Source organism: Syngnathus scovelli, chromosome 5 (genome assembly GCF_024217435.2).
Source record: "Syngnathus scovelli strain Florida chromosome 5, RoL_Ssco_1.2, whole genome shotgun sequence".
Classification (NCBI taxonomy): domain Eukaryota; kingdom Metazoa; phylum Chordata; class Actinopteri; order Syngnathiformes; family Syngnathidae; genus Syngnathus; species Syngnathus scovelli.
Window position 1 is genome coordinate 18,746,290 of NC_090851.1, and position 23,146 is coordinate 18,769,435.

Consider the following 23,146-nt stretch of genomic DNA (forward strand, 5'->3'; position numbering starts at 1 on the left):
GGTGGTAGCGCCACCTACTGGCTAAAGGAAATCCATGCTTGTATCTTTAAGAAGCACCATTACAACATTCATTTCCTGTAGCCAGTAGGTGGCATTACCACTGAGATGAAAATAAGTTCTCAGATGTTTTCAGGATTAAACAAGAGTCATAGGCGCGACCTGGCTGCCACACTTCAGTCAGCCTGTCCCAAGGAAGTTGTGGCTACTTATGTAGTTAACCATCACTAGAATGTGAATGTGTGAGCGTATCAATAACACATCTAGTGTGAGCGCTTTGAGTCTTAGCTCATATTGAAAATCACAATATAAATCCAGTGCATTATGATTTTTATTATTATTATTATTATTAAACTCCCCTCCATGAGTTGTCACCTTATTGTAGTGGAGATGTTTGCGTGTCCTAATGATCCGAGGAGCCAAGTTGTCTGGGGCTTTATGCACCTGGCAGGGTCACCCATGTTAAAAGGGTCCTAGGTGAGGTGCCAGACTAAGCACGGCTCACAAGAACCCCTTATGCAGAATACAATAAATGGATTTTGTTTCCCCTCGCCCGGACGCGGGTCACCATTAACATTAACTCAGGAGCACAATATATAAAACATTTTAACCTACAAAACAAGAATGAATAAAGCAATTTGTGCTCAAAATGAGGCAGCATGACCATATCCACGGCTGCAGGTAGTATCAGCTCTTCTGCAATGGTGTTTTTTTTCTTGCACTGAGCAATTTGGTACGCTGCTTTATATGATGCTTACAGTTCTTGCTGATTGACTGAAGTAGCATTCACAAAGTGGGATGATTATTGGCAATATTCAGCCCGTTTTCACTGAAAAACCTCAAGCATCTAATCAGCGTGATTGGAGTGCAATGACTTTATAAGTGCCGCCTTAATTTATTTGGCTTCATACTGTCCGCTGCCAACATTGTAAGTAAGGCACAGTAAACGCACCGGTCTTTCCACGTCTCCCATCGTACTCGCACTGAAGCCGAGCGCTACGTACGCTTCGTCATATTTTCTTGTCTTAGCTTTCGTGTGACTCTCAATTGTCTTATCTCTGTCTCTCTCCGCCGTTCTTTTCAACCCTGTTCAATATTTTTCCATGGTGTCCCACTGTACTTTTTATCGCCTGCTCTGTGCTGTGTGCGTATGTTCCGTGCGCTCTACACTGTAGAGTGACTGCTCCTTGCACACACTCTTAGTGATACTGTCACTCCCACCTACTGCAGTGGATGTCTAATTACCCTTTAATCTAGTACAGCCAAAAGAAAAGCATGTTCCCTGGTGTCACACGCGACCCCCCCCCCCCCCCCCATCGCACCGCGAACTTGGATAGCAAAGTACATTTATTTTTACTTCAAAGTAACTTAAAATACAACAATGAATGTGTAAAATGCTGGCAACAAAAGTGAGTACACCCCAACTGAAAATCTCAAAATTGGACCCAAATGTCAATATTTTATGTGGCCACCATTATTTTCCAGCACCGCCGTAACCCTTTTAGGCATGGAGTTCCCCAGAGCTTCACAGGTCGCCGCTGGAATCCTCTTCCACTCTTCCATGATGACATAACGGACCTGGTGGATGTTGGAGACCTTAAGCTCCTCCAACTTCCGTTTGAGGATGTCCCATAGATGTTCAATAGGGTTTAGGTCTGGGGACATGCTTGGCCAGTCCATCACCTTGACAGTGGTCGTCTTGGAGGTGTGTTTGGGGTCGTTATCCTGTTGGAATACTCCTCCGCGGGCCAGTTTACGGCGGGAGGGGATCATGTTCTGCTTCAGTATTCCACAGTACATGTTGGCATTCATTATTCCCTCAATGAACTGCAGCTCCCCAGTGTCAGCAGCACTCATACAGCCCCAGACCATGACCCTCCCACCACCATGCTTGACTGTAGGCAAGACACACTTGTCTTTGTACTCTTCACCTGGTTGCCGCCATACACGCTGGACACCACCTGAACCAAATATGTTTATCTTGGTCTCATCAGACCACAGGACATGGTTCCAGTAGCCCATATCCTTAGTCTGCTTGTCTTCAGCAAAACATTTGCGAGCTTCCTTGTGCTTCTTTTTTAGAAGAGGCTTTTTCCTGGGACGACAGCCATGCAGACCAATTGAATGCAGTGTGCGGCGTATGGTCTGAGCACTGACAGACTGACCCCCCCACCCCTTTGACCTCTACAGCAATGCTGGCAGCACTCATACGCCTGTTTTCCAAAGCCAACCTCTGAATATGACGCTGAGCGCGCGCACTGAACTTCTTTGGTCGTCCATGGCAAGGCCTGTTTTGAATCGAACTTGTCCTGTTAAACCGCTGAATGATCTTAGTCACCGTGCTACAGCTCAGTTTCAGGGTGTTGGCAATCTTCTTATAGCCTAGGCCATTTTTATGTGTAGAGCAATAATTCTTTTTTTAGATCCTCAGAGAGTTCTTTGCCATGAGGTGCCATGTTGAACTTCCTGTGACCAGTATGAGAGTGAAAATACCTAATTTAATACACCTGCTGCCCAATAACAATAAATCTACTGTACTATCCACGCTCTACAGTGACTACCTAGTCATTTCTTCAGTGTTGTCTCATGACAAGACATAATTAAAACATTACAGAAATGAGCGAGGTGTACTCACTATTGTAAGATACTGTACTTATTGCCCCCCGGTTGGGTGCCTGCACATTGGGGTTCACCCCGTGAACGAGAGGGTACCCTCCCTCCGTGGGGGTACGGGTCCTGACTGTTGTTTGTGGCTATGCACTTGGTTTGAGGAAATATTCTAATATTTTGAGATTGGATTTTTGAGTTTTCTTAAGCTGTAAACCATAATCAGCAATATTAAAATAAAAGGCTTGCAATATTTCAGTTGATTTGTAAAGAATCTAGAATGTATGACATTCTTGTTTTTTTAATCGCATTACAGAAAACAAAGAACTTTATCACGTTATTCTAATTTTCTGACACAGTCCTGTATATATATATGTATATATACACACACACACACACACACACACACACACACACACACACACACACACACACACACACACACACACACACACACACACACACACACACACACACACACACACACACACACACACACGTATATCAGGGATGAGAACGGCAAATGAAAAAAAAAAAAAACACTGAAAAGTAGCCGGGGTCTGGGGGCCGCATGCCACAGGCCCCCATTGGAGGCCCTAGTGGGCCAGGGGCAAAACCCCAGAGGGGGCTCAGGGGGCAAAGCTCCCTGGAAACTCCTGGATATTGGCAGTATAGCAACCCCAAAGCCATTAATTTCATCACTCAATTTCAACAGTTTTGTTAAAAAAATATTCCTGCTTGGTGGGCTACCAAGGTGAATATAATATATTAAAATGGCACAATCAATTCTGGAGTTTTTCCTTTTGACATGTCATGACAATAGCCTAACATTAGCTTACATGTAACACGTTACCCACATGCTTGTAAAAGCAAAAACGTACCTTTGTGTTTTTTTGTTTTGATGTGCTCCTTAATGTTCGAAGCGCCGCGACCTCCATAGCTTATCACATCTTGACAAAGAATGCACAAAACCTTTCCCGGGACATCTAATTTACGGATATGTCAGGCAGGCAGGTGGTTACGGATTGCGTTCCGGGTTGTAAGATGACGCTGCTCTCGAGCCATGCCCATCTGAAGCAGTTCCTGATCCCGTTCGACTTGTCTATTTCCCTGGCACGATCCTCGTCTTTTTTCTCTAAAACCTTTGCCATGCTGGCTAAAACTTTTGCTAATTAGGCAAATGAGTAGGCAAATGCTGTGACGAAAGTAGCCCCAAAATGCTGCCAAAAGTAAGGCGGCTGTTCTTGCAATACTGCTGCCAGCCGCAGTATATCAGGGATGAGAATCTTTATGCATTTATGCATATATATTCTATATACCGTAATTTCCGGACTATAAGTCGCGTTTTCTTTTTCATAGTTTGGGTGGGGGGGGCGACTTAAACTCAGGAGCGACTTATATGTTTTTTTTTCACAAATTTTTACTTGATCATTAAGACATCACTTACAAGTATAGTTGACCACTTCCCATGTTATTTTTAGTATAGTTGATCACTTCACATGCTTTTATATCTATCTTGAACATATTCAAAACATAAAAAATAGAGAAAACATCAAATAAAGCAACTAACACTATAAAGCACCATATCCAAGTCCACTGTCTGCTGTATGTACACTTGCTCCATTTTTGCTCCTCTTATATTTATTATTATTTATTATTTGTTTATTTATCATTTATTCAACACTCTTATTTATTCATTGTTTGTGCCTTCTTGTTTTTTTTTGTGTTGCTTGTATGCATATGTGTACTATCTCACCGAGGGATAGTGGGAACGTAATTTCAATCTCTTTGTGTGTCTTGGTATATGAAAAAAAAAAATCGACAATAAAGCAGACTTTGACTTTGATAAAACAATCAAATAAACAAAAAAAAAAACTACATCTGAAAAAAATTATACTTTCAGACGAAACTGGATGAGGGCGCTCTAAATTTCACCGTTGGCCGTGACTCATCAACTGGGTGGGCTTAAGAAAAATGGCACCAAAAAGAAACTCATATTTTGCAGGTTACAAACTTCAAGTTGTAAAATATGCAGCTGAAAACAGTAATCGAGCAGCAAAGAGAAAGTTTGGAGAACCGTGATGTACCAAGGGATTACTATTTCAAGTGACGTCAGTGGCACGGCACGGCGCGGCGCGGCGGTTGTTTACATAAAGGACAAACATACCCACGTAAGGACTACCGGCATCATTAGCGGTGATCATTTCTAAGTGACAGGGAGGACAAAGAGTTTGAAGGAATTAAGGATTTGGAGTGACGTAGAAGGTTTGAAAAACTATTATGGCTTTTACGCACGCCCGGTCCTACTCTACTGAGTCGGGGGCCGGCGCTCGGCCGAGTTTGTGTTTGTCACGTTAGCATACCTATCGTTTAGCCTGTTGCTATCGTATCGAACGATCGATGGATTTAATGAATTGGAGTGACACCGATGGTTTTATAAACATGTTATTCATGTAATAGTTGTCCTTAATCACTCTATGTTACGTCAGGCCCATTCTCAGCTCTTTGTTTGTGTTTGTCACGTTAGCATACCTATCGTTTAGCCTGTTGTTGCTATCGTTTAGCCTGTTGTTGCTCGTTCATGACTGTTTTTGGTGTGGGATTTTGTCGAATAAATTGCCCCCCAAAATGCGACTTATACTACGGAGCGACTTATATAGGTTTTTTTTTCACGTTTTGGGGCATTTTATGGCTGGTGCGACTTATACTCCGGAGCAACTTATAGTCCGGAAAATACGGTGTGTGTGTGTGTGTGTGTGTGTGTGTGTGTGTGTGTGTGTGTGTGTGTGTGTGTGTGTGTGTGTGTGTGTGTGTATATATATATATATATATGCATACATCTTTTCTAAAATTATCTTTTAACATGACTTCAGGACTGGTATCGACCAAGAAAGTTGAGCGCACCAGCATGACCAAAAAGTTAGTCCAGATGCAGATGTATATCAGAGTTCATAGGCCAGGGACCTGCAATTCATTAAGCTATGGGACTCCCCAGTGATAGACCAATTGATAAGGAAAGAAACAAAGATTTGTACTTCAAATAGGATGTGCCCTTTAGATATGTATGTCACTGTTACAAAGTTCGCCTCGTTATATGAAATTTCTAAAGACTAAATAAGTGCAGAGACCCATTAGCATTGAATGTGTATTACATGTGATTGAACAATAATGTTGAAAATAACTTACATTGCTTTTAGTTGTGTACTCAGCAGACAAATAGAGAAAGAGCTGTTTGACATTCCAGTCAAATATTGGCTGCAAATGTACAAAAGTTAAGAAAAAACAAAACTTCAGACCTGCATATTTAACATACTGTAATTTGTTATTTCAACTACACATGGACAACATGACTGGCCTCATCATACACAGTCCAATACAAAAAAAATACATTTGACATGACCTCAAACTTGCATTGCAATACAGTCAAACCTCGGTTTTCGAATGTCTTGGTTCTCAAACAAATTGGAATTCGAACGAAAAATTTAAGATTTTTTTGCTTCGGTTGTCGAACAAAACTCGGAGGTCGAACCTCGTGAGATGAGCCGAAAGGACCCGAGAAAACCCGACCGCGCACCCCGGATGCCGACTGACTCCGTTCATTATTGTATTTTCGTTACTTTGAGGATTGTAATCCCTAGTCATGCCTCCAAAGAAAGCAAGTGGGAGCAGTAAAGCCATCCTAAAACACAAAGACGCTCAAAGCAATGCGACAGTGAGCGTCCGGCGCGCTGCAGTTGAGCGATCAGACCTAATTAAGCTCCCTGCGCACAGAGGTCAACTTAAATTTTGGAAAGTACATCAGGACTTTAAAAATATTTTCTAAATTTCAGCGGCGGCTCTGTCACAATAATGCGACCAGCGCGGTGCAGTTGCGCGGTCGGCGGCGCGCTAGGGTTGCGCGTTCGTCGGTGCACTGCAGTTTCGCGATCGGACAAAAATGCCCAGATGAAAAAAAAATTAAAAAATGAGTTTTTTTAGTCTTGGAACGGATTAAAAATGTTTCCATTATTTGTAATTGGAAAAATAGATACGGAATTTGACCGATTCACTGCTCAAACCGCCTTCTGGAACCGATTGTGGTCGAAAACCGAGGTTTGACTGTACTAACAATATGCACTGTATTGGCTCATGGCAAACAAAAGTAGTGTTCAGAAATTCACATACAGGTTCAGGAGTCTCAGTGTAAATCTGTATTGCATCTAAATCATGTCATTAAACCAGTTGGAAAACTTGTTAACGTCATACGAGCGAGGGGACTTCATCATCGTCAGTTTATTACATTTCTGGAGGAAACCATTGCGGATCACCAGGACTTGCTTTACCACTCTAGTGTCCGCTGGTTAAGCTTGGGTAAAGTGTTCCAACGATTATGGGAGCTAAAAGAGGAGTTAAGCGAATTTTTGGAATTGATGGGGAAATCCGACAACTTTTCTGAGCTGAGGGAGAAGAACTGGCTCTGTGACTTTGAATATGCTGTGGACATAGTATTTTCATACTTGAATGAACTGAATGTGGAGCTACAGGGGAAAGATCAGTTTGTACATGACATGTACACAGATGTGAGATCCTTCAAATCCAAGCAGATCTTTTTCTCCAGACAACTTTCAAACAAGGTTTTAGCTCATTTCCCCACATTGGCCAAGCAGAAAGAGGACACCCAAAACGCAAAGAAATACAGCAAATCACTGGATGACCTACATAGAGAATTCTGCCGTCGGTTCTCCGATTTTCAAAAAAGTCACTTCAGTTGGTGTCCTGTCCCCTGTCACAAGATCCTAAAGCAGCACAACAGGAGCTGCAGTTAGAACTGATCGATCTTCAGTCTGACTTTACGGAACTAACTATATTGTTTGGCGAATTTCAAGCCTATTAAACTGAAAGACTTTTCCGCTTCACTTGATAAAGCATTGTTTCCTAGCATCATTTGGCTCGACCTATGTGTGCGAGCAAACGTTCAGCCGCATGAACAACAAAGCCAATCACAGATCGAGGTTAACAGACCAACACCTCGGCTCTATCCTAAGAATTGCCACAACTAATTTTACTCCAGACTATGATGCACTAGCAAAAATGGGAGACCAACAACAGTTTTGAAATTAATTTGTACAAATAGCAGGGATTGAAACTAGCGACCATTCATCATTTTCAAACAAAGCAGGATGCTCAAGGACATTGCTGCACCACCTGTTTGCGATTAATCCTAACTTTTAAAATTCTTAAAGCCGACTTTAAGGAAGTGTTTTCCGTTTCCTCACCTTTATCACCAGGTGTTTGTGAGTTAAAGCGCTGCTCTGATTTGCAGATATCCGTCACCGTGTTGCCGTTTTGATTTCTTAATTACTTTATTAAGATGTATTCTTTTACTGATCCTTCAAGATGATGTGTTTGGTCAGAATGTTTGTCGTTTGATGTGATTTCGCCTCATAAAATAAACATATTTCATTAAATCTGACCTGCAGGCAGTGAAGTGATAGAAACTGTTATTTATAATAAAAGTGTCATATTTGGATAGAATCACTGATAGTAGTTTTTGGGTGAAAGTTTTTTAATGCTGTTAATAAATGCATTTGTTTTCAAAAAGCTTTTTTTAAATATCCATGGTTTACTACTTACTAAAGGCCAAAACCTTTTATGCAATAACCTTTACATGTCATTTATATTACAGTATTTTCTGCACTATAAGGTTCATTGGACTATAAGACTTTATTGATTTTTTTTATTTATGAAATTATTTCATATATTGGGCGCACCAGATTAAAAGGCGCATAGAATAGAAGCTATTGCATCAAAATGGGGTTGACTAGGGTTTCGTTCTGCATCCACTAGGTGGAGCTGTGTTAAAGGCAATGTCAACCCAGTCAATGAGGTAAAAAAGTCCAACTCCCATTCCGTATGAAAGTGATACGGTTTGCCTTCTTACTTGGTCCAGCAACCCGACTAATTTATGATGGTCATAACTAGAGATGCACCGATCCGACTTTTTCAGTTTCGATACCGATACCGTGGCTTTGCGTATCGGTCGATACCCGATATCGATAAGATATTATGGTTGACTTAACAAGCTACATACCTCTACATGTGGAAAAATAAAATATAGCATCGGGACAAGAGAATAAACAAGTGACTTGGTCAAATACAATAATCAAGCAATGTAAACATGTCTCTACATAGTGCAATCGCACTATTCATGGCCTGGTGCTCTGAAACCTGTGCAGTCTCACCCCCTCATTAATGCTCACTTAAGCAGCTATGACAAATTCTTTGTCAAGAAGACAAGCATTTCTGCTCTGTCTGCAGTCATTCTGTTTCGCTTGTCATTCAGAGTGTTGGAAACTGTGGTGAACAATCGCTCACTTTCCACACTGGTGCAGGGGGCACAGAGACACTTTTTGGCAGTAGCAGCAAGATCAGGTAGGCGATGTTTGTTGGCTTCCCGGTAATTGTATGGGCTGTCTGATGCAGTGATGGTTTTCTCAGCTAAATATTCATTCAGTTGAACTGCAGGGCTTGAGCTGCTTGCTGCACCTGCATCCTCACTCTCCTCCAGAATTTGCTCAAATGCTTCCATGAAGCTGTTCTTGCTTGGAGCTGCTACTGCTTCTGCTGCAGTCTCCATCTGAGGGGCCTTCTCTGGTCGCTGTGAAGCCTCCGCTGTGCCTGCTGTGCTGGTCAAGCCCCTGTCTTCAAGCTCCTTCAACAGTGCATCTTTTGCATGCTTGGTAGAGGTCTCACTTGTAAAGTATCTGAAACAGACATAGAACAGCTTAGGTGTCTATAACTTTCATATTGCCATACTTGGTATCTGTTACATAAAAGCAATAGCTCACTTCAGACCGTGATATGTTGTGATTATATCACAGTTAATATGTATGTTAGCTTAAAATATCTTACCTGTCCTTATATCTTGGGTCCAACAAAGTGGCCAGGGTGTACAGAGGCTCATCTTCTACGGAGTCAAAACGTTGTTTGACAGCTTGGAGCAGGGTCTTTTTCATCGTTTTAATGCCAGCATCTGCCTCGTCTTCCTTGGTCAGGATGCGCTTGAGGACAGTGATGGCTGGAATGACATCAGCAGTGGAGGCGGTGGATGAGCTTATTTTCCTGGTCATCTCTTCAAATGGTTCCAAAACAGTGCTAGTTTTCTCCAGCAAGGCCCACTGGTTAGCAGTCAGTGTTGTGGGCAGATCGTAATCCACAACATAGGCACCTAGTACGCGCTTCTGTTCCAGCAGACTCTGTATCATGAAGTAGGTGCTGTTCCATCTTGTTCTGACGTCTTGTTGTAAGTGTTTAGGTTGCATTTGCATCTGGAGTTGGACGTCATATAGGCATGAATAAGCAAGTGGAGTGGTTTGAAATGTTTCACAATCTGTCGGCCGTTTGCAATCGCATCGCTCACACTTCGCTGAGACAGTAGCCCCTCATTAACAACGAGCTGTAGTGTGTGAGCAAAACAGCCCAAGCTGCACACTCCCATCTTTTCCATGGCCTTTTTCATATTGCTGGCATTGTCCCTGAGAATGACATGCACTTTGTTGAGCGGAATATTCCACTTATCAAGCATTGCCTTAATGGCAGTCGAAATTGTGTCACCGTTGTGTGCTCCGGGGAAGTTTTTAGCTTGCAGCACGGCACTGCGAGGGGTGTGATTCCTGTCTAACCAGTGCACAGTTAAACTCAACATAGACATGGGGCACACCTGCGAGCTCCAGATATCAGTTGTGAAGCTCATGGCATCTACATCTCTTAATTCTTGTGACAAGTGTTCGCACACTTTCTCATACATTTCTGACAGTGCGGTCTCAGAAAAATACTTGCGCGATGGCAAATTGTACCGTGGCTCCAGGTGCTCAAGTAAATGTCGGAAGCCCTCGTTTTCAACAACACTCATCGATTGTCCATCCAAAACCATGAATTCCAGCACTTTCTCAGTAATTCTAAAGCTTTTGCGCTATTGCCTGGGAATTTCTCCAGTTTTTGCAGTGCATCTGCTAACGTTAGCTGCTGTGTAGGTCCACCTCCCGCTCCCTTTGATCTGCTCAACTGCTGGAACTCCTGGTGCTCCGTTGCGTGGTGTTTCTGGAGATGCTTAATTAAATTTGTAGTACTATAACTGACAGTACTACCACCACCCCTGGCAACATTAGCTTTGCAGACATTACAAACTGCCGTCGAACTAGTCGGCGTGTTCAGTTTAAAGTACCTCCACACAGCTGACTCTTTCGTTCGCTCCATGTTTGCGTTTGTTTAGAAAACTCTCGTGGCATGCGGCACACGTGCTGCTGACGTATGACGTAGCCCGCGTCCCAATAGATGAAGGATAGGATTGGCTCACAGATCGGCTGCATTTTCCGATACCCGATCCATCTATTTTGTTGATATCGGGGCCGATATCCGATCTAGATATAGGATCGGTGCATCTCTAGTCATCACTTTCTTTATTTTAAAAGAAAAAAAGCGAGTGCGTGCATTGCTGCGTAATGCGTTGATTAGCTTGTTAGCTTTGGTGCTGGGCTTGTGTATGTGCAGCCAAACTTGCTGCGGTGGGTGGGGGGGGGGGGTTTAGGGTTCACTGTGATTGCCTCCCAACAGGCGCACCTGTATGTTAATCAAGCGATGGGATGTAAGTGATACGGTTTGGCTTCTTACTTGGTCCAGCAACCCCACTCATTTTTGATGGTCATACACTTTCTTTAGTTTAAAAGAAAAAAGCGAGTGCGTGCGTTGATGCGTAATGCGTTGATTAGCTTGTTAGCTTTGGTGTCGGGCTTGTGTATGTCCAGCCAAACTGGCTGCGGTGAGGGGGTGTGGTCACTGTCTATTGCACATGTGCGGTTCACTGTGACTGCTTCCCGACAGGCTTACCTGTATGTCAATCAGGCGATGTGATAGATTCTAGCCTATAGAATTTTTTTTTTTTTTTTTTTTTTTTTTTTTTTTTTTTTTTAAATCGACCAGTAGAACCTTACTTTGGTAACGCCCCTGACCACGGTTGCCGTAATGCTGAAAGCGATGCGACCTTGTAATTTACTAGTCGTACTGGAACGTACTGAAACATTTTGGCAAAGCGCTGTGTACAACCAGTATGGATCAACAAATTCATCAATTGATCCATATATAAGGCGCTCTGCATTATAAGGTGACTGTGGTTTTTGGAGTAAATATTTAAGTGCATCTTATAGTGCAGGGATGTCAAAGTCAAACACACCGAGGGCCAAAAAACAAATTTGCTACAAGCCGAGGGCCGGACTGGTTCAATGTTTATTAAAATATATCGGAATGATTGCACATAGCCTTTTGAACTAAGACCTAACACAGTGTACATTATTTAATGATTAAATGAATATGGCAATATTTTGTTATGGCTCTGTCAGTAACTTCAAGGGAAAACATTTTCAACAGCCAAACAGCAAAAAATTCAATTGTTTTAAAAACAAAATGTGTTTCTTAATATCAACATAAATGCATAAGTAAAAGTGCATGCATTATAAACTGAAAATATATTATTGTGCTGCTCTATGATCTACCGATCATTGCTTTCAAATCGTAAAATAAAAAAATAATCAAATCAGTTGTATTCTTTCTCATGGCTCTTATCTGCAATTTTCCCTTGGTCCATTCAACTGAAAAATAAATATAAATAAATAAAATTCAAAAATTTACGGCACACAGACAAAACAATACTTTCTTCAAAGAAAAATCACGTCTTGTAGAAACAAATGTAAAAATGTAACCGAATTAAAAAACGGAAAATACGTTACTGTTCTGTGATGCTCACTTGTCTGAGGCTGAGCCTGATACTTAGAGGTGTCTCATTGTTTGTACAAGTTCATCAATGTTCGGGGTTAAGCTCTGAGGCTTAAAACCCGTTTTTGATCAACTCTCCTTCTGGAAAGGGCCGGGCTGATTTGGCGATCTCTTTTGCCACAATAAAGCTAGCCTTGGCAGCAGCCTCGCTTTGTGATTTAGCATACGTGAACATAGCCTGTCTGGACTTAAGGCCTCGTTTTAATTCTTCCACCTTCTGTAGCTTTTGTTCATATTCCATATTCTTGTCTTGGTCTGTGTGTTTCTTAGACGTTTGATAGTGCCTTCTTAAATTTAATTCTTTCATTACAGCCGCATTTTCTCCACACAAAAGACACACAGGTTTGCCTCTTACCTCCGTAAACATGTACTCTGCCTCCCACCTGGCCTGAAACCCCCTGTTCTCAGCGTCCACCTTACGTTTAGCCATTTTTGAGGAGGGGGGTATCAGAAAGTTGAACTCTGCTCTGACTTCTGATGAATAATGAAGCCTCTTGTGCGAGCTGCAGGGACATCGCGGGCTGCCGTTGCATTGTGGGAAATGTAGTGTTGGTGCGTGCAAAACACCAGCGGGCGGCTGTGGCCTACGGGCCGGTTCTAATAGTAATTCAATATCATCCAGGGGGCCATAGATAATCAATTCGCGGGCCGGATCTGGCCCGCGGGCCGTAACTCTAACATATGTGTTATAGTGCATCTTATAGTGCATCTTATAGTGCGGAAAATACGGTACTTCACAAACACTACATCCATCTGCTCCTGGTTCGGCCCCCTGATCAAAATTTAGAACCCAATTCGGCCTGCAAGTCAAAACATTTTTGCCCACCCCTGGTATAGGTAATATATATTCCAAATGAAATAACACCGCAAATAACTCATAAAAGTAACCATAAATAACCACATATATTTCTCACCCTTAAAACGAATAGCCCCAAGGCATTGCCACAATCTAAGACAGTTAGCTTCCTGTCAACCCCACCGGTGTTCAAATTCACCGCGGGTTTTATAGCTTCCCACTGCAATGCATGGTAATGCAGGGACTCTTGTGCATCACTTCCCCTTTCCTTGCAAAAACAAAAGTCTATGCAATCGCCTACGCGCGAATACTACTGGCATAAGCTCCACAACATCCAATAAAACGGCTGCAAGAGGTAAACATAAAATAACATTAACAATAATGGGGGTGGCAAAGCTTGAAAGCGAGATTTAAACTGGTGATACGCAAGGTTAAGTAGTTCCTTTGCGTCACCTGCAACGTGTCGACACATAGTGTTGAATGTTACAATGGAATACGGTACAAAACCAAACGGTTATTTTTAACATCAATATACAGTATTGTTTATCACAATTATATTTGTCACCTCAGTGCTATTGCATGCATCCTCCACACAGCCACTCATGGAAACAGAAAAGTAATTTAGTCCAACTGCAGGTGAGCGAGAGCTCAGTATTTTATGAAACTGCGCGCTGGCACTCGTGGGAATTGTGGTTATGGAAAACATTATGGCGCCATAATCAACGAAGACTGACTCCTGTCTGGTGCTCCTTTTAAGACTGCATTACAGTAGATGTCACACTAATAGGTCAGGCATTATTTTTGTGTTCAATAGTGTTTAGCAATGTTTATGTGTGGAAATGTTAAGTGTTTGAAAATGTTATTTTCTGATTACAACTTTTGGTGATTTTAAGATTTTTGTCAAGGTACTATTTCGGAACATACTGTATGTATAGTATTGTAAAAAAAAGTAAAATTACAAACATTGGTTGTGGACGATGAGTGGGTTCAATACTCACCCCTGGTAACCTTGAGCAAGTTTCCTTGAGCAAGACACTGAACCCTAAATTGCTTCCAGTGGAGCCAAGCAGCACCTAGCATGGCAGCAGCCTCGCACTTGTGGAATATCTTAATTTCGTTGTATACCAGTTGTACAATGACAATAAAAGCATTCTACTTCTTCTGTTACCTGAGACCTCAGCACGTGTTACGACATGTCACAATACCAATCATGGCTCAGGTTGTAAATGTTAGGTGGAGATACATTTGTACTGGCCCGGTCTGGCAAGCGTCTATAACTACCTGGCCCAACACCCTTCCCATATGTTGCTGATACACCTGCCCTTACCTGGACACGTGCTCCACGCTACATCCCAGCCTCACCTAACAGAGTTGCCTTTTCTATTTATTTTTTCCTGCCAAATACCGCTATTTGTTAATTATGGTGTGTCATTTTTTGATGGCTAAAAGGTATTATATTTATAGCGGCCCCTGGTGAAACAACACCTGAAATTACAGTCATATAGTAAGTATAGTATTCTTGTCAAATTACTTATATTCTATTCATTAAATACTGAATTCAAAAACACAAGCTCATTCAAAGTAGCCTGTTAGAGGAGTGGCACCCATATCATTGGCGACAATCAGTGTAAATTCTGGATCAACTATGCAATTTAACATTTTGAAATCTGATTTATTTTCCAAATAGATCAGTGTGGATCATGTTTCATTGAAACACCATACTCTGGGAATTTGGGCCACTCAAAATTCAAGGATTCACACCTCTTAGATTGTTGTGTACGTTATCGGCTTCTTGCGCGTGGTGGGCGTGTCACAAGTCTGGACAGGAGAATTGGCATACCTTTAAAGTGCCCAGGTCAGGTATGTTTAATATACAAAAAAAATAAATAAAAAAAAATAAAAAGCCTTGGAGCGAATGGGAGAATATGTTAAGACATTTGAAAAAGGATATCAGCTGAGAGGTCAAATGTGATGAAACCCAGATCACTGCGCTCTCTGGGTCCAGTGAAGTCGTCAACATTTCTCCTGTTAAAAAAATATATACATATATTTTGCCATTTCATCACAAAGCATGAACAAAATGAAGCACAACATGAATAATTAGGACCCGAGCAATGACCGCTGGTATTAAAGGGCTAGAGAGACCGGTGTATGTATAAATCAGTTTTAGTTAGCTTATGGGCTTATAAATATAAATTGACGCTCGAAACAACGAAAAGGAAGCTGTTGCTCTGAAAAATATAATTTAAATTTGACGCACAGACGAGTTTGACTGCACCGAGCCGCCAGCCAGAAGTGACGTCTCAAGTTGTACGCGTTTAGCTTCAGTGAATGTAAACAAAAAGAGAAGAGGGGCCAGCGCGGATACGTCGGGCCAGGTTTGCGGCCAACCCAGCTCGCCTAGCCGTGCCTTCCATTATCCTGGCGTACGTTCGTTCGCGGGACGACAAGATGGGTTGAGTTCGCCTGATAGGATCCACGAACCGGACAGTGCGTGCCTGCTGTGTGCTCGTGTTCACAGTGGCCTGGTTGACTGTCATCTTTCCGGACTCTGCTGTGCATCGGGAGCGGCTAGCGTGCTATCACTCTTATTGTTCATCTTCTTGTTTTATTTTTCCTGTGTTGTTTACTTGTATGTGCGTTGTGAACGCTGTCTTGTCACCCTGGGATAGTGAGAAATGTAATTTCGATCTCTTTGTGTATCTTGACATGCGGAGGAATTGACAATAAAGGAGACTTTGACTTTGAAAAGTATGTCGAAGCGTGACGGGAGGGGCACAATTCAGAAAACGTGCTCAGCTCGTCGAAAAAATGCGATTTAAGCAATAAAATTAAAAATGCGCCTAAAACCTAAACCAAACGCTGCAGATGTTCATTTCTCCATGCGCAGTGGTCAACTCGGCACTCTAAAGCCCCCTGAGAACTTTTTACTATGCCAACCTAACCACAGTGACGGGAGAGACACAATTCAGAAAACCTGCTCAGCTCGTCGAGAAAATGCGATTTAAGCAATAAAATTAAAAATGCTTATAAAACCTAAACCAAACGTTGCAGGTGGTCATTTCTTCATGTGCCGAGATCAACTCGGCACGCTGAAGCCCCCAAGAGCACTTTTTACTATGCCAACCTAACCAGAGTGACGGGAGGGGCACAATTCAGAAAATGTGCTCAGCTCAGCCCAAGTGAACTGCTAGATTCATCATATTCTGCGTCAAAAGAGGTTTCTGAATCGGATAAAATGATGCTAATATTGCCGCAAGAAACGGAGCTGTCGCTATCATCTACCATGTTGTTTGGGCTTGTTGACATCCAGATGTACAACTTGTGACGTCACAGTAATGGCGCCGCCAGTGCGGCTTCGTGCGGGACCCAATCGATAAACTGGCATTTCATTTTAGCTTTATTCTTAGTAATCGGTGTCCATTTTTAATTTCCAATGCGGCAAATGTGTTCACTTTATACATTCTATCAAATTCCGTTCTAATTGAAAAAAAAAAAGGGACGTCTCTAGGCCTTTAAAGACATGAGGTGTGTTGATTTTTGTCCACAATGTAGGGAGCGCGCTATCTGCGCCTCACGGCAAAAGCCATTGCCAATCACCTGTTATCCAATTTACTCACTGTGTGCTCGTTTGATTTCTTCAGATTTAGGAAAATGCTAAGACACTGAATCAGAAATTAGACTTACACAGGTTGGTTGAGTTCAATCACAATTCTTGTCAAGAAAGCTCTGTTTTCAGGAAGGTACAATACAGTGCTGGGCCTTTCAAGAGCGGAAAGTCTCCATTCAGAAAAGGCAACGTTCAAGGTTCTTTGGTCAGCTTATATTCAGTTGCACATTGTGGGCCGAGTTTGATGGGTGATGAGTCTTTGGGGTGGGGCAAGTTCGAAGGAGAGTCTGATTCCATGGGAGTGAGTGCTGGTTCGGTGAGAGCTGGTTCCGTGGGGTTGGGTGCTGATTATGGGTGATTCGATGTGTGGGGGCTGTTGTTTTCCTTTCCGTCTTTCAGCCTTGACGATCATCTTTGGCTGGGCTGTCTCCCTCTGGCACCTGCTGGTTTTATCTCCAAGTGACCTAACTGTAAACATTCTCCTCCATTCTTGCACATACACTGTCGCACCTCATCCATTCATCATTCTTTTAATTTTGTCATTTTGTACGGAATTATGTGAGCTTTTGGCTGTGACATCATCCATTTATTAATGTTCCCTGACTATGCAAAGTTTGTACTCACCACTTACCATGTATTTGTTTGTTTGTTCTTTTGATCTCCATGTACTTGCTTACGTCATCATATTCTTAGTTTAATCATGCTTTCAACCATATCTTTTCTTTGTTAGGCAAAACATTTCCCTCTGTCCAGAACGTTCAGTAGTAATCAAAAACTGGCGTCTAGCATTAGTCAAAACATAAGATACAATCAAGTACTGAACATTTTTAAACGACTTTGGCAGTGTCCGTGATTTAGAAAATCATCAGGCATGCGTTAAACAGTTCCTTAAGGGTCGTTAAGCTATTCAGGCAATATATCAAAAAACATTTATTTCAAAGTGCTCAGAAATATATATCATAAAGTTATAAAAACCTTTCTCATTACCACTTATCAAAAATGTCCAGTTACGTCGTCTTCATTGATTTGGTATGTGGGTATAATTATATGCTTAAAATGTTTCTTTTATTTATTTGATATGTGAATATACTTGTCTGCTTATGTACTTTATTCAATGAGGTTTGAGCATATCTGTTTTTGTAGCTAGGCAGGACTTTTTGTATTTCGACCCATTCCTTCAGGTGTTTATCTGTGAGGTCTTTCATAACGACAGAGAACATGGGCTTTGTCTTTCTCAATTGAAAGCAATGGATGAAATGTTTAGCTTACAATAACAGATTATTAAAATTGTCTTCCAGAATGAGTCCAAAGATAATATCTTCCTTCGTGAGTGGAACAGGAAAAAATATTTTGGTTGACAACCACTCCTGAAAGTTCTTCAAAAAAGCTGTTGTGTATATACACTCAAAGAAAAGAAGTGCTGTGGTCTAAATACATTCATCACAGAAAGTACAATTATTGTGGTTTACACCAAACTTCAATCTTAATAATTCATTGGATGGAGAAATGTCATTTAATTTTTTTATTGTAAATTGGACTTCTTTAACCTTGGGGCAAACTGGATATTTGATTAAGAAAGTTCTAATTTTCCTTATATTGGCTTGTGAAAAAAACTGGATGATGTAGTTTCTATGTGATCGTAGTGGGTAGAGCGTATCAGTCAAGGAACAGCATAACTTTTCTTTGTTCTTTAGTCAGAAGGTTATTGTTTTCAGTTTTGATCTATCAGGAAAAAATGCTTGTCTTTGTTCTGTACCAACAGTTTGGCTGCTATCGGGATTGCTCTTATCACAGTTCAGCTTTTCCATTTAATACTATAGTTTTGTAAAACAGCACGTGGTCCTCCAGGTTGGGCGTGGGGCCAACAGCCCTACCCCGTAAAAAGACACTACTGTTACGGAAACTTCTACCAACTTTACTATCATGGACCTCGCAGTAGGCTCGAGCCAACCTATGAAAGCCTTCAATAGGAAGTCAGGAGCGTGATAGACACTGAGATCCAAAACTATGGTCCGCCTGGGTGCATGGAATGTCAGTACCATGTTCGACACATCCAAAACAGCTCAGGTCACGAGTGAAATGGGATGCAGGTTGGACATCCTGGGAATAAGTGAATGCCGATGGACCGGCGCTGGATGCCAGGTGATGAGCAATGGCACAGTTATCCTGCACTCTGGGCACTCCGATCAACACACATCTATTCACGGATGAAACTCACACACTAGCAGGAAACTTGCGCACAAATGGCATGGAACTAAGTTAAAGTCCCTATGATCGTCGTCACACACACATTTAGGTGTGGTGAAATTTGTCCTCTGCATTTAACCCATCCCCGTGTGATTTTGATCCATCCCCTGTGGGAGAGGGGAGCAGTGAGCAGCAGCGGTGCTGCACTCGGAAATCATTTGGTGATCTAACCCCCCAATTCCAACCCTTAATGCTGAGTGCCAAGCAGGGAGGCCATTTTTATAGTTTTTGGTATGACCCGGCCGGTGTTTAAACCCACAACCTTCTAGTCTCAGGGTGGACACTCTACCACTAGACCACTGAGTTGAGGTTTTCTGTCAGGCATGGTGTGACAGCCTGGTGAAATACAAAGAAGCGCTCAGTTTAGCAAAAACCATTTCTCTCAAATTATCGGTCTCAATAAAAACAACTCTAGATACTTATTTGATACTGTGGCAAAGCTAACACAACAGAAGCTGACCTCCGACGGCTCCCCAACTCAGCCGATGATTTCATGGAATTTTTCATTGAAAAAGAATTAGTCCATTAGGGATGAGATTACGGAGAGGACCCACAGTGTAATCCATGGCAACACGACTTTTGACTTTAATAATGTTACATGTGGTGTCCTGCAGGGATTGGTACTTTGACACCTATACTGTTTAGTATTTATATTTTTGGGCTTGGTGTAATACGTAAATATAAATTTTAATTGTTATGTGGACGACATACAATTATGTATGCCGTGAGAAATGACAAATCCCTGGGATTGCTGTAATCTTGAGGCATGTCTTGCTGAGATTAAATGTATGTCTCATTTTTTTTACTTCTTATACTACAAACCGTATTCGGTTGAATTTGGGAAATTGTGCAAAATGTCAATAAAAACAAAAAACAATGATTTGAAAATCCTTTTCAACCTATATTCAATTGAATACACTACAAAGACAACATATTTAATGCTCAAACTCATAAACTTTATTTTATTTTTCAAATAATAATTAACTTAGAATTTCATGGCTGCAACACCTGCAGTAGAAGTTGGGAAAGGGCATGTTTACCACTTTGTTACATCCATCACCTTTCCTTTTAATAACACTCAATAAACGTTTTGGAAGAGAGGAGACGAATTCTCTTAGCTTCTCATGTGGAATTCTTTCCCATTCTTGCTTGATGAACTGCTTCAGTTGTTCAACAGTCCGGGATCTTCCCTGTCGTATTTTTCGCTTCATAATGCGCCACACATTTTCAATGGGAGACAGTTCTGGTCTGCATGCAGGCCAGGGGAGAACCTGGACTCTTTTATGTCGAAACCACGCTGTTGTACCACGTGCAAAATGTGGCTTGGCATTATCTTGCTGAAATAAGCAGCGACGTCCATGAAAAAGACGTCGCTTAGACGGCAGCATAGGTTGCTCCAAAATCTGTATGTACTTTTCAGCATTTATGTTGCCTTCACAGAAATGTTAGTCACCTATGCCATGGGAACTAATGCACCCCCATACCATCACAGATGTTGACTTTTTAACTTTGCGTTGATAACAGTCCGGATGGTCCGCTTCCTTTTTGGTCCGGAGGACACAACGTCCAGTGTTTCCAAAAACAATTTGAAAAGTGGACTCATCAGACCACAAAACACTTTTTCATTGTGCATCAGTCCATTTTACATGAGGTCACGGTCATTCAGTCTTGGTTTCCTGCCGTGGCGCTTGCGTGCAGTGATTTCACCAGATTCTCTGAACTTTTTGATATTATGGACCGCAAATGTTGAAAACCCTAAATTCTTTGCAATTTTACTTTGAGAAATGTTGTTCTTAAACTGTTCAACTATTTTTTCACGCAGTTGTGGACTAAGTGATGAACCTCGCCCCATCCTTGCTTGTGAATGAGTGAGCATGTTTGGGGAGGCTCCTTTTATACCCAATCATGGTACCCAATTAGCCTGATCACATGTGGGATGTTCCAAATAGGTGTTTGATGAGCTTTTCTCAGCTTTCTCAGTATTTTTTGCCACCTTTCCCAAATTCTACTGGAAGTGTTGCAGCCATGAAATTCGAGGTTAATTATTATTCGGCAAAAAACAATTAAGTTTATCAGTTTGAACATTAAATATGTTCTCTTTGTAGTGTATTCAATTGTATATGGGTTGAGGATTTTCGAATCGTATTTTGGTTTTATTTACATTTTACACTGTTAGAAAAATTGTATATATATGTTATCATGCGTTCTCTAATGAGTACTTATTCATAATGTTACTGCTCAGTATGCTTGCTGCTTTGCCTTGCTTATTCTTATCTTGTGCAACAGAACAGAAGGATTACGGCTGGGTCAGGGGCGAGATGATGGTTGTGTCAAACAAGATACTGCTGACATCTCAGCGTCCACCAGAACAGATCGTGAAAACAACACGTCAAACAATGCGTCATGAACCTTCTGATCTTCCTTAAAGAACGTCACTTTCTCTTTTTATCTCTCGGAATATTGCTTAAACTGTTTTGCTGATATAGCCATATCTGCACGCAACACTTTGTGCATTACTTTTTGTTTCTTTTCTTACGAGACGAAGCCCGCAATCTTTTTTCCCCCCTCACCCTCAGGGGCTTATCGTCTCACACTGTGGGTAGGGCATTCCAAATAAAAAGAGCGAGGAGTGTAAACAGATTTTTAGTGTAGTCAGATTGTAGAAAGCAATCTGTATCTCACTCCTTGCGAGAAAACTCAATATTCTGCCTCACTTGTGTTTGTCTACTGATCCTTTTCTTTTATACAGATATTCACTTAGCACTTTGAACCTGACAGAAATTGGGGGCTCGTCCAGGATTCTCAACAGACCTATTTCGGGGTTCCAGCTGACTTTGACGCAGGACAAGTCCTTGGCCAAGGCACATAAAGAAACCCTTTTCACGGGGCTGACTCGATCAGACGGCTGGACACCAGAGTGGTTGACGAGAACATCCGAGGAAAAGAACCAGGAGACTGTGAGTATGAATATTGATTCTGTTAAAAGGAATGAATGTGCAGTGACAAGAGGTCACTTAAAACCTTGACAATTCTAGACCCTATCAAGTGCAATTAGAAACAGTTAAATTCCGCTGGGATGATGGAGTCCCCTGACTTATAAGTCAGTTAAATTCCATGGGAGGGCGGACTCCTCTGTTTTCTAAAGAAGTACAGGTAATTTGGAGCAGTTAAATTCCGTTGAGGTGTCGTGGGGCCTCCTAACTTAACCTTCCTAATGTGTTAGCTTTCTGCTGCCATCTGTGGTGTTAGCGGGTCATTTTTGACCCGTGTATTGAATCAGCCAAAAAAAAAACCTAAAAACAATCTTTTTCATCCAATGTTTTTCTTAACTCTTGTTTAGCTGGTTTGGCTCCCTTATCCATGAAAATATAGGTTTTATATCTACTTCAAGAAAAGGGTAAAAATAAGTTTTTTTACACAATAGGAAGGTTAAAGATTTTGTTAAAATCCACGGGAGGGCGGACTCCCCTGCTTGCCTGTGAGACGATAAGAGTGCGCATTGTGTGTGTGTGTGTGTATGGTTTGACAGAGAGTGATCTCATTTGAGCTCTCCTTTATATAAAACACACAGGATTGTAAACAGTGGCTTTGTGTGGAAGCAGAGGAAAGGAGACTTACCACTCATTGAATATTTTACCACTGTCCTGTGAATTAAATTGGCTTTAGGACACTGTAGGTGCCATTCAAATTGCCAACTCCGAAATTTAGATAAATAAACCATGGGAAAATCAAATAGCAAACAAAAGTCGCTACCCCGACATGAATTAAAATGCAAAGATTGGAAATTAATGGAAGGGGTCGACACCGAAAATATAAAATATCTTGACAAATGCATATTTTGGACAGAGGTGGGGGGTTGCATTATGCGACGTGGCGGTGGCGAGGCTCTCCGCACTTCAGTTGCTCCCCCCACCCTTGTTATCAGCTGGGAAGATTGTTATGTCTATGTTGTGGGCCCGTGTGTTGTTTTCTGTGTATGTTTGTCTTTGTGTATCAGTTCGTTATAAAGGTTGGAATTGCGTTAAATTGGTGCACGAAAACGGTGTGCTAGACAATGGTTTATCAGATTTGCATTGTTAAAT

The 23,146-nt window shown here is 41.7% G+C and overlaps 1 protein-coding gene across 2 annotated transcripts in view; it reads right to left on the reverse strand.

Moving 5' to 3' along the window:
* The window catches only part of spcs3 (signal peptidase complex subunit 3), a 65,725-nt gene that overhangs the window by 20,917 nt on the left and 21,662 nt on the right, over positions 1-23,146 (reverse strand). The window contains exons 1-2 of one of the 2 annotated variants that reach the window (XR_007481538.1): positions 9,496-14,962; positions 5,791-9,347 (exon numbers count right to left, since the gene is read on the reverse strand). Coding sequence is in view for 1 of the 2 variants with exons in the window: in XM_049721444.1 (XP_049577401.1) it covers positions 5,791-5,867; positions 15,159-15,232 (151 nt within the window). In the remaining variant the exon portion in view is untranslated. Of the gene's footprint in view, positions 1-5,790; positions 9,348-9,495; positions 14,963-15,158; positions 15,233-23,146 lie in introns of those variants that run through there. The other variant, XM_049721444.1, reaches the window with a different exon arrangement.